Source organism: Staurois parvus, unplaced genomic scaffold (assembly GCF_062004578.1).
Source record: "Staurois parvus isolate SC_StPar_1 unplaced genomic scaffold, SC_StPar_1.0 ptg000261l, whole genome shotgun sequence".
Taxonomy (NCBI): Eukaryota; Metazoa; Chordata; class Amphibia; order Anura; family Ranidae; genus Staurois; species Staurois parvus.
The window spans coordinates 368,626-384,589 of NW_028318057.1; the positions used below are offsets into that span (position 1 = coordinate 368,626).

Consider the following 15,964-nt stretch of genomic DNA (forward strand, 5'->3'; position numbering starts at 1 on the left):
GCTCCTCTGGTACCTTGCTGCCCGCACGTTGCTGACCTGGCCTGCCTGACTATGCCTTACGTTACCCAGACGATCCATCTATCCCGCACGGATCTGTCCCTGTTACCAGGTCTGCCAGCCTCTTCACGTCAGGCTCCTTTCCCCGCACACCTCTGATGACGCTCTCTGCCATTGCCGGACGTACTCAGGGGTCGCAACCTGGTCTCAGTCTGCTCCAAGTCCATCCCCACCATCAGGGGCCCTGCTGAATAAGCAGATTGGGACTTAGACCCCGTGCCCTGAAGAACCCCGTGCTGTGGGCTGCTAGAGACGCCGCCAGGCGGTGCTTAACACCGATTGAGCATGCATTTCACTTGCTGAAGACAAAACTGAAGGGAAAATGCCCCAAGAACAAGCAGGAACTGAAGACAGTTGCAGTAGTGGCCTGGCAGAGCATCACCAGAGATGAAACCCAGTGTCTGGTGATGTCTATGCGTTCCAGACTTCAGGCTGTAATTGACTGCAAAGGATTTGCAACCAAGTATTAAAAAGTGAAAGTTTGATTTATGATTATTATTCTGTCCCATTACTTTTGGTCCCTTAACAAGTGGGAGGCACATATGCAAACTGTTGTAATTCCTACACCGTTCACCTGATTTGGATGTAAATACCCTCAAATTAAAGCTGACAGTCTGCAGTTAAAGCACATTGTGTTCGTTTCATTTCAAATCCATTGTGGTGGTGTATAGAGCCAGAAATGTTAGAATTGTGTCGATGTCCCAATATTTATGGACCTGACTGTAAATGTTAATAGCCAAGTAGAAGCATTTAAAAAGATGGTAGCTCAAGACTTGGAAAAATGCAACATTCCAAAAATTTTAACTATTAAAGGAATTGAAATAGGGGCAAAGAGACTACAAAAACGAGATAATATAGTAATACGACCAGCTGACAAAGGAGGAGGAATTGTGATCTTAAAGATACTAAATAAAAAAGAATCCAGGTATCTGGTACCTGATACTTGCCGGAGGATACCAATCATCTATACGGTACCAAAAATTCATAAAGATAAATTGAATCCGCCTGGAAGGCTGATTGTTAATGGCATAAACTCAGTGGCAGCTCGTTTGGGTCAATATATAGATCAGTATCTCCAGCCATTAGTTCTTAAAAACACAATCATATTTGAGGGACACAAAAAATGTCATTCAATTATTAGAGACAGTGCAATTAGATTCGCCCACAATCTTTCTGGCAAGTGCAGACGTCTTGTCACTTTATACTATTATTAGTCATCAAGATGTCATGGAAGCCACTGGATGGGGATTGAGAGAACTTGGACATTTTGAAAGGTCACAAAGGACATTTTTATTAGATTGTTTATAATTTGGGTTAGAACACAATTATTTTTGGCATCAAGATAAGTTTTACAGCCAGATTAAAAGAGTAGCAATGGGAGCACGCTTTGCCCCAATTTATTAATTGCCCACTGGGAAAGAGAGGCCATATATTTACACCCCTACAAGAATTAAAGATATATAAAAGATATATTGATGACATGATCATCATATGGGAAGGTGAGAAAGGGGATCTCACAGGTTTCCTTAACCAACTCAACCTGAATACCAAAAACATTAGGTTTCTTGGGATTATAATAACACTACTATTAACTTCCTAGATTTAACTATCACACTGAGGGAAGGTAAGATCTATACCAAGACCTTTTTTTAAAGAGGTAGACCGTTACACCATTTTGTTTTTAATATACATATTTTTCTTTTTTTTTGGCTCATGTATGGGCTGCCTAATGCCTGGGCATTTTGGGTGTACAGAATTATAGATGTGTTGCAAGTTTTGAAAAGTAATGAAAAGTAATTGCCTTTTAAAATATTACAGAATTATAGATGTGTTGAAAAAAAAAGTTTTGAAAAGTAATGACCATTTCAAATACTACTGAACTTTTCAGAGACTCTAATGACAGAATGAGTGCATTTCCACTTTTGGTGTGTTGTTCCTGCTGAACTGTGTTACAGTTTTTACAAAAGCCCTGTTTAGGTATCCTAAAGGCTTCAAAGCTCCTTCACTTTGGAATATCAGCCCAGTGCTGAAGAACTCTTATAACCCCCAGTTTACATTTCAGCACATGGAGGGAATGAAAAAGCAGATAAAAGTGGTTTTCAATATCAAAATTTCCAACCTTTCTGATGCTGTTGTCCACTGATTTTGACCCAGATAGCATCCACATGTGTGTAGGGTTTCCCTTTGCTCTGTGGAAAAAGCTACACTTCAATGAACCTATGATGCAGCCCTGTTTCTGTTTTTAGGTTACCTTTCCATTTTAGGCAGGTGGAATGCCAAGAGCTATATTTGGTATGAGCTAAGATCCTGTATGATAGCCAGAATGTTATCCTAGTGCAGATATCTTCTGAGTGTCTGAACTGAATCTGTAGTAGGTATGGATGTGAAAGTGGTATGATACCACAGGATACCGCAGTCAACTCAATCTCTAGTTTTGTTTCATCAGCCATGTAGCAAAATATTTAGAGATATGAAAGGGCACTAGGATGGTCCTCCAATATGTTGTTGCTAATAGATGTTGGTTTACTTTTGATAAATTTCCCAATAGCACGGACATACTACAGTGATTTAATTAGATTCTAGTTGTGAATTGTCACCTGTATTTGTAAGATTACATAAGATTGCATAATTACTAAGATATCCATAACATAATAATGCAATTTATTTATTTTCTTTAGATTTATGAAAATGTTTACTAAAAAGAGTTTACAGTACTTACACGCCAGATGCAATGCACTCCAAAAGTAGATCTTCATCCCGCAGAACCAGCTTGGTGCTTGATGTCCCCATAGGCAGCAAGAATGTTGGTATCCGCTCTGGTACCCCTCGAGCTGGAAAATGAGCATACCAGAGATGTAACTTTTGCTACAAAACTGTAAGGGTTCCTGCACACAATCATATTTGATGTGTCTGTAAAGTTGTATCATCCCTTATGAAAAAAAACTGGAAATAAAAAAGGGAAGGTTCTCTCTAAAGCAGCAATTTATCCCTACTACAATTTTGTTAAAGTACATTAGAAAACAGTCATCACCCCCCCCCCCCTTTCCAAGATATGTGAACACTATTACTGGTTTTCTCATTATCCTCAGTCTTTATGAAGGCAAGGTGTTCTGCTATGTTAAGGAAACAGTTAAAATAATAAACCATTAGAATTTCAATTTATGAGCAAGGTAGCATTATTAGACGTTTAGTCAATAGTATAAAATAGATTTATCCAGTAATATCATATTTCTATTAGAAAAAATTGCTGCTTTAGTGCCTGCCACGCTGGAATTCAGTTGGGTCTTGGGTGAGATTTAAATTGTTATAAGGATCACTATACAAGCTTATTACACTGGACAGACTTTCCACCAAGAAAAATAGGTGGTGGGAAATCTACCTATTCTCAAACTTAACAGGTCTGTATGCTATTCCTGACACAGTTTAGTTGATGTTGTGTAAAGGCACATGCATGGTTTATACCTTTATTCACTTTGGCCCTTGGTCACATAAATATTTTGGAAAGCTGAGTGTTTACCTAGTGCCTCTGACAGCAAGAAATAACAATTATCAGCCACCTGAAATCCCTAAATGTCTTGACTTTCACCCAATTTTCAATCTGGCTAGAATAGAGCTGTGTATGACCATCATACTACTATCTACTCAATCTATGTACAGACTTAATACATTGCATGTTACTATTTATGTAATATCTTGTGCCCACAATATGTGCTAATTCATGAATAAAATGTAGCTAATGTATAGGCCACATTGATGACCTTTTTTATATTAAAAATGAATGCAGGAGGGAGAGTTTTCTTGGAGTACTGATATCCCATGTTTTTTGTCATTTTGGAGAATTTTCAAATCATTGTATGCACATAATCATGTTCAAGCTGAATTATGATTCCAGACATTTATGGGTTTAATGCTCATTGTAAAAAAATGACATTTTCAGCAACATTTTCTGCATAGTTAAACAATCTTGATAGAAAATCTTGATGAAAAAATGTCTGATAGGGAAGTGGGGGGAAGCAACCTTAGCACCTAATTAAAAGCTGAGGTTTCTTTGTGGTCCTATTTCCCTTTTTGGCTTCACCAGAATTTATTCTGCAGTTTAAAGCTCACTTTTTTATAACTACCACTAGTTAGAGCAGAAGTAAAATGCAAACAATCTGATCAATGCTACTGTTGCTTTTTAAATATGGACACTATAATGGTAAATTTGACCATTCTGGAATAAATTGATTTATTTTATACAGTTGCAAAATCTGGGTTAATGAGTATATGAGCTGGGTGTGTACATCTAAGGAAATTATATGGCATTCACTGCAGGTGAATCAGTTTGAGTGCCGATTCATACTGATGCATTGAAAAATTTGCACGGGTTTCTGTGCGATTCTCACAAAGCATCAAAATCGCTCCGCATTAATGTGAACCACTGCAAGTGTATATGTTAACGACACCCCAAAATCAGTTAAAAAAATGAGGTGCAATTTGCAGAATCAGATCACATGGATGTGAATACCCATGTGATCTGATTCTGATGTGGACAAAAAAAGGATCTTGCACGATTTTGGTGCAAATGCGATGCGATTTGAGCCATACAAAATGTATGGCTTAAATTGCACAGCACAGAAATTGCATTTGATTTGCACAGGAATGCGGTGCAATTCCTTTGCGAATCATGTGCAATGTGGCAATTTGTAAAACACATGCATCAGGAAGATACAGATGCAATACATTTTGGTAAATGTCACATTCACTGTTTTATAAATATACCCCTAACCAGGAAGGGTGGGAGGAGGTGGCAAAAAATGGTTTGTTTTTTTAAAGAAGGAATGTTGGATGCTCTATCAGTAAAAAAAAAAAATTATGAAAGGTTTTTATGATCATAGTTAATGAATGGGCATTAACTAAACACTTCAGCTCTCAGACCATATGGGTCAGTAAAACTTATACATTTCTGCTATGGGACTACTGATTCAGCAATAACTGTGTTATTACATAGGATAACAAAGTAATACATTTTTTAAATTTTTACATTGAATACATATTTTATTTTTTAGTACCAGCAAATACCACTAAGGTTTTCACTTGGCAATATTGTCTTTCAAAGGTAATTTTACTTTCTATGCAATATATAGACAAATTAGGAAAACAGAAAGAAAATTTTTTTTTTTTCCAGATTGAGCAGCGTCTGTTTTAAAATGACTAGTGTTACTGTTGATCAAAAGTAAATATTGTATTTTATAATTTGTTAACAGTGACTTCAAAATTATGTTCCTATTATAAAGGGTTACATACAAATGAAACAAATTAAAACTAAATATGTTGTAACATTAGCGGTAAAAAAAAAAAAAAGAAAACAAATTTAAACAAATTAGCAAAATGATAGCTAAGGGAAGTGGGGAAGGAAGAAGTTAAAATACATGTGATTTTTTTTTCTTTTTAATTTGGGTTTCAGTTAAATCCCTTGTTAAGTTTTATTTTCTGTGTCCCTTGCTGGGAAGATTCATCCCTCTATTTGTCCTAGTGATCATTATTGATGAGACAGAAAGTAAAAGGAAATATTTTAGAGCAAGGGATGAAGATAAAAAAAATCCTCCAGTAGAGACACCCGCTCCAGTGCCAAATTTCTAAGACTATCCCATCCACATTGGAGAGAGTTTCTTTCATGTCTTTTTCTATCTTCTGGACAAGCAGTAAAGGTAAATTTCCCCAATGGGACACAGTCATCAAAAAATAACATGATAGGGATGTAACCCTTCCATTATTTTTCTAAAAGTAAAAAATGGCTTGACATACACTATAACTGGTGAACTAAGGGTTAATAAGGAGTTAATTAGGAATATCATTTATTGAAAAACTTTTTTTTTACTTGCAAGGTTGCTTTAACTGAGAGCATATGTAGATCAACATTCATCCTTTTGATCTGTTGTAAATGAGCCTTGGTAATTACAATGTAGCAACAGTAATGTTGCTACATCATAAGTATTATGACACATCAGACACTTTTCCATGATTGTCAATTTACACAGGAACAATTAAAACTATCTGAAAGACAGCCAGGCCAGGAAGTTTGCTCTCTTTTTTAATGTGCAGGTTCATGTTGTCATCCTACTTGTATGTTGTTCTTAAACAATGTGGGAGGTACTTGAAAATCCTCATTTATAAACAACAAAAATTAACTTCGGTAGTAAATAATGAGCTCCAGTGATGTGAGTATCCTGCTGTCTTAAAAGCAATGACAAGAACTTGCTTGAAAACATGAAAGCCACAAATCACAAGTGCAAAGCCAGCTTTGGTTACAGACACACATATAGCAACAGCCAGGCATATATTAAACTAGAAATAGAAGCAAAGCAAAAACATCCTTTATGAAAACATACCTAGAACGTTTACTTAACAGCAATAAAAGAGTTGGGGGATATCTAGAGATAACACAATAACATTTTCATGTAACAATTATTTACATGTAGTTTCCCAGATCAGCTTGTCTGCGAAAATAGACAGTGATTTAATAAAGATGAACATGAATAATTTTGTATAACCATATTATACAATCATATGTTCTCTCAAATACAATGTTGCTATTTGAAGCTTACTTTGTAATTTAATAATTTATGATCATGTCACAACTGCTCTAAGTCTCTTATCACTCTTTTAATACAAAGATGACATAGCCCTGTCTTTGAGATAGAAAGAGGGTGGTTTGCTTTCAGGAACTGTTGTTATAAGGACTAAAAATTATTTACAAAAATGCTTATATCTTTTTGCCAGGTAAATATGCAATATTACATTTGAATGTTATGTACTATTTTACCCAGCCAGAAGGTGGTCTTCTCTTCACCAGTTTTGCGGCTTCACCTTAGCCCAGTGTAATAAAATAACCAAATTTACAAACAGTAGTAAATGAGTCAGATGTGTGACTCATCCCTTTTTAGAAACACTCAGTCTGAACTTTCAGTCAGGCAAGGGCAGTCTAAAAGGGAGCTGCTTTTATTGTGCTGTTTCCTTAGCTAACCAATATTGCTCTGGTAATCCTTTCTCATATGTCACATTTTTATTTTTTAAACAAACCACACTAAAGTAGATATAGACATTTGCAGTTTCTCTTAGTAAAAGAAAAAATAAACACCTATATTGCATTTTGTTTACCTGTATTTTATTTAATTTACCTCTATTTTAATGACCATCATGGCCCTGGAAACCAGTATTATCAATATTTTGTTTTATTATTTATTTTTCCTCCTTTGAGTATTTAAGAGAAACATGGGGGGTTTATTAAAACTGGAACATTCAGAATCTGGTGCAGCTGTGCATAGTAACCAGTCAGCTTCTAACTTCATCTTGTTCAATTAAAGTGTTACTAAACCCACAACAGTAAAATCAGTCTGTATATGCAATAAAGCATGCTTGTTATACTCACTGTGGAACCTAAGGGGTTAATCCTCTGCATTGTGTATAAAGGCTGTTTGATCCTTTCTTCTCTGACCCTCCTCTTGTTGAAATGATCACCTGATACAGACTGCTCAGTTTGGTGTGTATTGTTAGAGAGGTTTTTTTTTCTTTGGAGAGTGCATGTGATCAGCATAGGGCCGATCAGTACTGTCCAGAGGGTCAGGGGTTTCACACCCTCCTAGAGCAGAAAGAAAACTTCTCCTACAAGCTTTAACCAGTGCTCTGCTGAAGTCACAAGACTGCTCTAACTGCTGATGAGAAAATGTATTTAGCAGTTTATATTTACTAAAATAATTGCATTTCCATGTTGTGTGTACTGTGGGAGATCAGCTTTAGTGAATGCAGGGTCCTGGGTTTAGTAACACTTTAAGGTGATACTAAACACACACTATTTAATATACATTATCTCTTCTCTTTCTGTATAGGGTTGATGGCACTGAAATTATTTTAATTAGAAAAAAATCTAAATACTGTTTTCCTAATCGATATACAGCTGTCACATGACCCATCTCATTCATAGCCTGTCTGCAGGGAAACATAAGCAGGAGGAGCTTCTAGTCCTCTGCTTCTGGTCACACATTCAACCACTCCTATTGTGTTTAGCTGATTAGTGGGCATGGAGGAGGAGGGAGGGAGTGGGCTGTCATTTACCATTGTGTATATGCCCATATACAGATGCATCTCAATAAATTAGAATATCATCAAAAAAGTTAATTTATTTCAGTAATTCAATTAAAAAAGTGAAACGCATATATTATATAGATTCATTACACACAGAGTGATATATTTCAAGCATTTCTTTCTTTTAATTTTGACGAATATGGCTTACAGCTAGTGAAAACTCAAAATTCAGTATCTCAGATAATTAGGATATTACATTGACCAATAAAAAAAGGATTTTTAATACAGAAATGTTGGCTTATTGAAAAGTATGTCCATGCACAGTATAATATTCACTCAATACTAGATCGGGACTCCTTTTGCATGAATTACTGCATCAATGCATGGAGGTGATCAGTCTGTGGCACTGCTGGGGTATTATGGAAGGTTGCTTTGATAGTGGCCTTCAGCTCACCTGCATTGTTGGGCCTGGTGTCTCTCATCTTTCTCTTGACAATACCCCAAGAGTCTCAATGGGGTTTAGGTCAGGAGTGCTTTTTATGATATTCTAATTTATTGAGATGCACCAGTATGTAACTTGTGATAGTCACATGGGCTGCTCAGATGTGACAGGGAGGAAATGCTCAGCATAAAAAACTCACTGAAAACTGAGCATGTGCAGTAACTACCAACACTGCTCTGCAAAATCCCTAACTGCATTGGGGGTATGAACTGAGGGGGGAGATAGAGAACTACAGGATCAACCAGATTTTTTGCAGAATACAGAAAACGAATCCCATAATGACTAATTGAGTATGGACAGCTTGCAATAAAGCATTTATTGATAGTTTTTTACGAAGTGGGTTTAGTGACACGTTAAGCTTTGACAATAAAATCTAAGAGCTGATTGGTTACTATGCACAGCTGCACCATATTCTGTGTGCTCCAGCTTCAGTAAATTCCTCCATAGCTTCCTACAACCAAACTATAATCATTTTGGGCTAGGTACTGCATATTTATGGATTTTTTAACTTGCCCTTGAAGTAGTCGCATTTTACACTCCCTAGGTTCTACATATTTCCTTAATATTATTACTTAGACTGGGTATATAAACAAACATCAGTCACTTCTGCCGAATCAAATCCTAAATAAACACATCTCTACATCTGTAATTTATTAATAGGAGCAGAATATCATGAAGGCTAACAGTCTTTGTATAAACATTTCCAGTAAATCTAGCACAATAATCCTACATTTCATATTTTTGAATAATGACCTGACTAGAACTTTCACCTATATGAAATGTTATGAGTATAATGAATACTGTTAGCTACAAGGTGAGTTAGATTGGAAGTCATAAGACCCCAAGGACTCACCATGATACATAATAGTATGGTTCACGGAATGTACTGCAGAGTCATTACGGGAATTCTCTGTAATAAACAAAACACGGTGAGAGCCCTGGAGGAACACATACTGAAGTGATAGATATGAAGAAGAAAATATATAGAGAATAAAAAGAAGTAGGAGCACTAGAAGGCAAAAAAAAAAAAGGTCAAAAGAAAAGATTTAAAGATGTCAAAGATTGGGGCCTCTTTACAAAGGTTCTAATTGCTATTTTACTGTTATTTGGTATACATGAAAATATGGTCTATTAAATGGAAGAAAACTGAAGAAGTTTCCTAAAGTTGGTACACATTTCTATGAATTTTGGCATTTATTTTGCTTTTTATCAATAATTTTTTAACCAATGTACTATTTACCATTTGTGCTCTAACTACCATCTTTGAAGTTTAAAAATTGGATACATTGGAAAATGTGAAATGAAATAAACAGCAATCAGTCTTTAGAAATAGGCCCCTTGGTAAGTAATACAAACATAATAGGTGTGAGTGTGCTGGCAAAAGCATGTAGCAAACATTCATTACAAATTGTACCTTGAAAGTAGACACAATTGATAAGGAAATTTCTTTAGTTGAAACAAATCACAAAAAGTGATGAAAGACAGTGACATGGTAGAAAAATGAAACATTCCGCTATGCTAACATAGCTGAAATGAAAAACAGCAAGGCATCCTCAGCAGCAGCAACAAGCAAAATGCAATTATTACGCAAAATGGTATTTTCCCCAAAAAGCATGGAACCTCTAGTAAAATAAAAGCAAAATGTTAAATAACTTATAACAAATGACAGCAATTTTTTGTGGCAAATGGCAAAAACTAGTTTACCAATATGATCCAAAGGAGAACTCTGTCACACGGCTCAGGGAAAAAACACTGAAAGGTCACACATAATCAAATTCCAAGTGATATGCTATTGACATCTTTAATACAGAGTTGCAGTGGTAGGCCTTCTGACTTTTTCTTAGCCCAGAGAAGGCAGCCACTTGAATACTCTGCATCTCAGTGTTGTCACTAGCCTCCAGTGCACCCATGTGTTCTTATCACTATAGATGAAAGTTACAGCTAATGAATGGACACTAATTTTGGATTTTTGTGTACCTTAAACAGCCCATATATGAATCAGTTTTTTTCCTGCAACCAGCTGGTTGTATGAAAAAAACTGATTTGATTACCGCTTCCACACATTTGAGTTGGATAGGGGAATCCTCTGTGCTGAGCTATTGCATTCTGAAAACAGGAAGACTTCCCTGCCTTCATAATGTACTGATCAGCATTGCCGGCAACTGCCAGCTGCGCTAATTGAGTGGAAAATGTAGACAGGGCTGTTTTACAGAAGTCAATTGGTAAATCAACTTCTGTACAACCACCCTGCCCATACATAGATTGAAATTCAGCCAGTCCCCACTAAACCAGCAAATTTCACTCCATGTATGACTGGCTTTAGGTATTATGGAGTTTTCTAAACAATGTACCTATTGATAAAAAGTCTTACAGTAGATTGTACGTGTGCCACTCATTTATTCTATAGATGTGATTAGTGCCGTTTTAATCTAGCCTGGCCATATATTGATAAAGACAGCATAATAGTTCGTAATATATCACCATAACAGTTGATAGTGACTTGGTGTTGAATTAGGCTCTTCTTAAATGCAGGTGATACCTTTGAGAAAGAAAATGCATTAAAACAAAGATTTGTGACAATAAAATGCTCACTTACTGGTCAGTACTTTTAAAGTGTATGGATTTTTCTGCTGTATGGTATGTGTGAAATGGGAGCGAGCATTGCAGCTATAATCTGTCACAGCATCCTCACGCAAGACATTAGAGAAGTAGAGGTCTCCATTCAGACCCTGGGACACTCTTCTGTTCTGCACAATTGGCTCCATTGCTACACAAGCAAAAAAGGAAATACATATCAGGTAAGGATGACAGAGCACAGCTACCGCATTGTTTAACTATTGTATAAGCATTCACACTGGATAACAAAGAGATGTTTTCCAATTTGTAATCTCAAAAGTAGACAATTCACTAGAAACATGTTTTATTTACTGAACAAGTTCAATATCAGTGCTTTGAGTTATTTAGCCCCTAAAGTTAGTGTTAGTTTTGTTGTATGATATTTTATTGCAATATGCTTTTTCAAAGGCTAAAGCTAACTACACATTACACAATTTTCTTGTTCAATTTCCTTTAGATTTACTTTCAACTATGTAGTGCAAGGGCCTGCCTGATTGCATACAATTTGAAAGTGTTGAGGTTTGACCTCATATTATATGGTTTTGGTAAATCTAAAGGAAGTTGTAAAAAAAAAAATGTATAATATGTAGCCAGCTTCATCTTTTGTGAACGAAGCACACAGAAATATTGTGAAATTATGAATACATTCTAGTGTGCCTTCATTCCTAATATTAGGGCATAACGTTACCTCACTGATACATTTTGACATTCCTAAAATATCAATTACCTATACCATGAGATAAATAACAAATGTGTTTTTTTTTAATTTAACTCAATGATTTATCTTGTTTTATTTGTGGTATTCACCTCACATAGGATTTTCCACAAATGTGGTATTTTACTTTGATGAAATGACTCTTATTTTATTGCCCACTTTATTATTATTTAAAAAAAATTCCACAAATATTAACTAACTAAATTAAAACGATACAATCCAAATTGATTTGAAGTGCAGACTTTCAGCTTTAATTCAAAGGATTGAACATAAATATCAAGTACAAATTTTAGGAACTGTAACCATTTTTATACACAGTCCCTCCATTTTCAGGGGCTTAAATGTAATTGGACAAATTAATAAAATCATAAATAAAATGTTCCTTTTTAATATTTTGTTGAGAATCCTTTACTGTTGTTGTCCTTTACTGTACTTTGTTTGCGGATCTTTCTGTCTTAAGTTTTGCCTTCAGCAAGTGAAATGCATGCTCAGTTGAGTTGAGATCAGGTGATTGACTCGGCCATTGCAGAATATTCCACTTCTTTTCCTTCAAAAGCTCCTGGGTTGCTTTTGCAGTGTGTTTTGCATCATTGTCCATTGTACTGTGAAGCGCTGTCCAATCAACTTTGCTGCATTTGGCTGAATCTGGGCTGACAGTATCTCTGTAAACACTGCAGAATTCATCCGGCAGCTTCTGTCTTCTGTCACATCATCAATAAACACCAATGACCCAGTGCCATTGGAAGCCATGCATGCCCATGCCATCACACTACCTCCACCATGTTTTACAGATGATGTTGTGTGCTTTGGATCATGAGCTGTTCCAAACCTTCTCCACACTTTTTTCTTCCTGTCATTCATGGTACAGATTAATCTTAAATTCATCTATCCAAAGAATGCTTTTCCAGAACTGGTCTGGCTTTTTTAGATGTTTTTTGGCAAAGTCTAATCTGACTTTTCTATTCTTCAGGCTTATGAATGGTGAACCCTCTGTATTTGCTCTTGTGAAGTCTTCTCTTGATGGTAGACTTTGACAATGAAAACTCCTGGAGAGTGTTCTTCACTTGTCTGGATGTTGTGAATGGGTTTTCCATAGAGAGGAACCTGCTATCATCCACCACTGTTGTCTTCCATGGACATCCATGCCTTTTATGTTGCTGAGCTCACCGATGCATTCTTCTTTCCTCAGAATGTACAAAACTGTTGATTATGCCACTCCTAATGTTGCTGCTATCTCTCTGATGGATTTCTTTCATTTTTGAAGCCTTACAATGGCCTGTTTCACTTGCATGGACAGCTCCTTTGAACGCATGATGTAGGTTCACAGTAATAGATTCCAAATGCAGATACCACACTTAGAATCAACTACAGACCTTTTACCTGCTTAATTGATGAATAAATAATGAAGGTGTATCCCACACCTGGCCATAAAATAGCTTTTGATTCAATTGTCCAATTACTTTTGGTCCCTTGAAAAAGGGGGGATGGCTACTCTTAAGAGCTGTAATTCCTAAACCCTCCCTCCAATTTGGATGTACAAACCCTCAAATTAAACCCGAGAGTGTGCACTTTCAGCCCACATCCATTATATAACTTTAGCTTGAATATGTTTAATAAATACCCAAAAAAAACTAAAATTGTGCCTGTGTCCAAATATATATGGACCTAACTGTATATATATATATATATATATATATATTTATTTTTTAACATAAGAGGGTAACTTATAAATATCACTTTAGAGAAAAGGGAAGGACACTAAGAACTTAACAGAACATGGGACCTGTGGATTCGGTACCTGTCAGTTCCTTAATTCATTCCTGGCTGATCTCTAATCCCCTTTATTATTTTTTATTTCTGTCTTTTTCCTTTTTCTCCACATCTTTTCTCCATTTCATTTTCTTTCTTTATCTTTTTCTTTGATGAAGGATGCAGGCCCCTATTAAGATTAAGGTAAGGGGACACTACTTTTCCTAAATTCCTAAATTTATCAGTCACTTGTCACTCTTCCTATCCCACCCCCCACCCCCTTCATTGGTTTCCCCTTTCCCAGTGTATTGCTTATCCTGATCAATCCTGGGACTCTTGACTGTTAACATGGTTAGAAGTGGGAATTTCTGATAATTTTAATGTGTTGCTATTGTTTGTTGTGTATTTTCCTATTTGAATGACCCATGTTTACCTGCATAATTATTGTCCTCATTTTGATATACTTCTATGTTGCACTGGTGATAACCTGAAATTCTATTTTTATTGTATTCTTTACTTAATAGTTTCAATAAATATATTGGAAAGTAAAGTGAAGAGAAGGGTATACATTTAGGTTCAATATGTTTCTATATTTTTCACTTAGACTGCCTGCTTTTTTGGCATTTTCAATCTAATGAGAGAGCTCTCAATAAATAATGGTGCTCTTCTTAGGCTGTAGAGTTGTGCTCACAAATTTGCATACCCTGGCAGAAATTGTGAAATTCTGGCATTGATATTGAAAATATGACTGATCATGCCAAAAACTGTCTTTTATTTAAGGATGATGATCATATGAAGCCATTTATTATCACATTGCTGTTTGGCACCTTTTTAAATCATAATGATAATAGAAATCACCAAAATGGCCCTGATTAAAAGTATACAGTCAGGTCCATAAATATTGGGACATCTACACAATTCTAACATTTTTGGCTCTATACACCACCACAATGGATTTGAAATGAAACAAACAAAATGTGCTTTAACTGCAGACTGTCAGCTTTAATTTGAGGGTATTTACATCCAAATCAGGTGAACGGTGTAGGAATTACAACAGTTTGCATATGTGCCTCCCACTTGTTAAGGGACCAAAAGTAATGGGACAGAATAATAATCATAAATCAAACTTTCACTTTTTTAATACTTGGTTGCAAATCCTTTGCAGTCAATTACAGCCTGAAGTCTGTAACGCATAGACATCACCAGACGCTGCGGTTCATCCCTGGTGATGCTCCAAGATAATGGAACTTTTTAAGATGGAAAAGGATATAAAAAAGATATCCAAAGCCTTGAATATACCAGTCAATACTGTTCAATCACTTATTAAGAAGTGCCATAAGTGCCAGAAGAATTGTTCAGCCTGGTTACAATGTGCCCGACAATACCTTGACACGCCTCACCAGGCTTTTTTGTAACATTGGCACAGTAAAATCTTCTTTTTGGCAACTCGACCATGCAGCTAATTTTTATTCAAGTTTCTTCGTATCGTCTTACATTTGAAAATACTTGAAACAACTACACCGTCATTTTCAGACTGGCCTGTATTTCTCCTCAGGTTACCTGTGGGTTTTTCTTTTGTATCTTGAACAATTCATCCGGCAGTTGTGGCTGCAATCTTTCTTGGTCTACCTGACCTTGGCTTGGTACCAAGAGATCCCCACATATTCCACTCCTTAAAAAGTGATCATTATGATTTAAAAAGGAGCCAAACAATATGTGATAATAAATTACTTCATATGATTACTATCCTTAAATAAAAGACAGTTTTTTTGGCATGATCATTTATAATTTCAATATCAATGGCAAAATGTATGATTTCTGCCAGGGTATGCAAACATTTGAGCACAACTGTATGTGGATTCTCAACTCTAGGTTCCCTTTCCCAAGGCGGGGCCGTTATGTGGATAGGTGCTATGCATTGCATCAATCTGACTGACTTTACCACCTTATTTTAATTCATGATTGACAACTTTTTGCTGTCAACCTAGTTATAACTGCATATTTTGTGAAAACGATATAAGAAACTGGGTGCAGACTGAAGAAACAGTTGTATTGCTACTCTTTTCCAGCTACTGAAGCACAGAACAGGACAATTAAAAATTTACTAATTTAATACTACCTAGACTACAGACAATTTAACAGCACAGTATTATTATTATTATTATTATAATACAGGATTTATATAGCGCCAACAGTTTGCTCAGCGCTTTACAATGTAACAGGAGACAATACAGCAACAATACAAATCAAATCAAGAAGGA

At 35.9% G+C, this 15,964-nt stretch overlaps 1 protein-coding gene across 24 annotated transcripts in view; it reads right to left on the reverse strand.

The window, feature by feature from the left end:
• The window catches only part of NFASC (neurofascin), a 222,619-nt gene that overhangs the window by 84,106 nt on the left and 122,549 nt on the right, over positions 1–15,964 (reverse strand). For 18 of the 24 annotated variants that reach the window (XR_016313276.1, XM_089681130.1, XM_089681128.1 and 15 more), the window contains 3 exons: positions 11,220–11,390; positions 9,477–9,533; positions 2,777–2,888 (listed from right to left, as the gene is read on the reverse strand). Coding sequence is in view for 23 of the 24 variants with exons in the window: in XM_089681130.1 (XP_089537256.1) it covers positions 2,777–2,888; positions 9,477–9,533; positions 11,220–11,390 (340 nt within the window). In the remaining variant the exon portion in view is untranslated. Of the gene's footprint in view, positions 1–2,776; positions 2,889–6,428; positions 6,454–9,476; positions 9,534–11,219; positions 11,391–15,964 lie in introns of those variants that run through there. The other 6 variants (XM_089681126.1, XM_089681125.1, XM_089681139.1 and 3 more) reach the window with 2 other exon arrangements.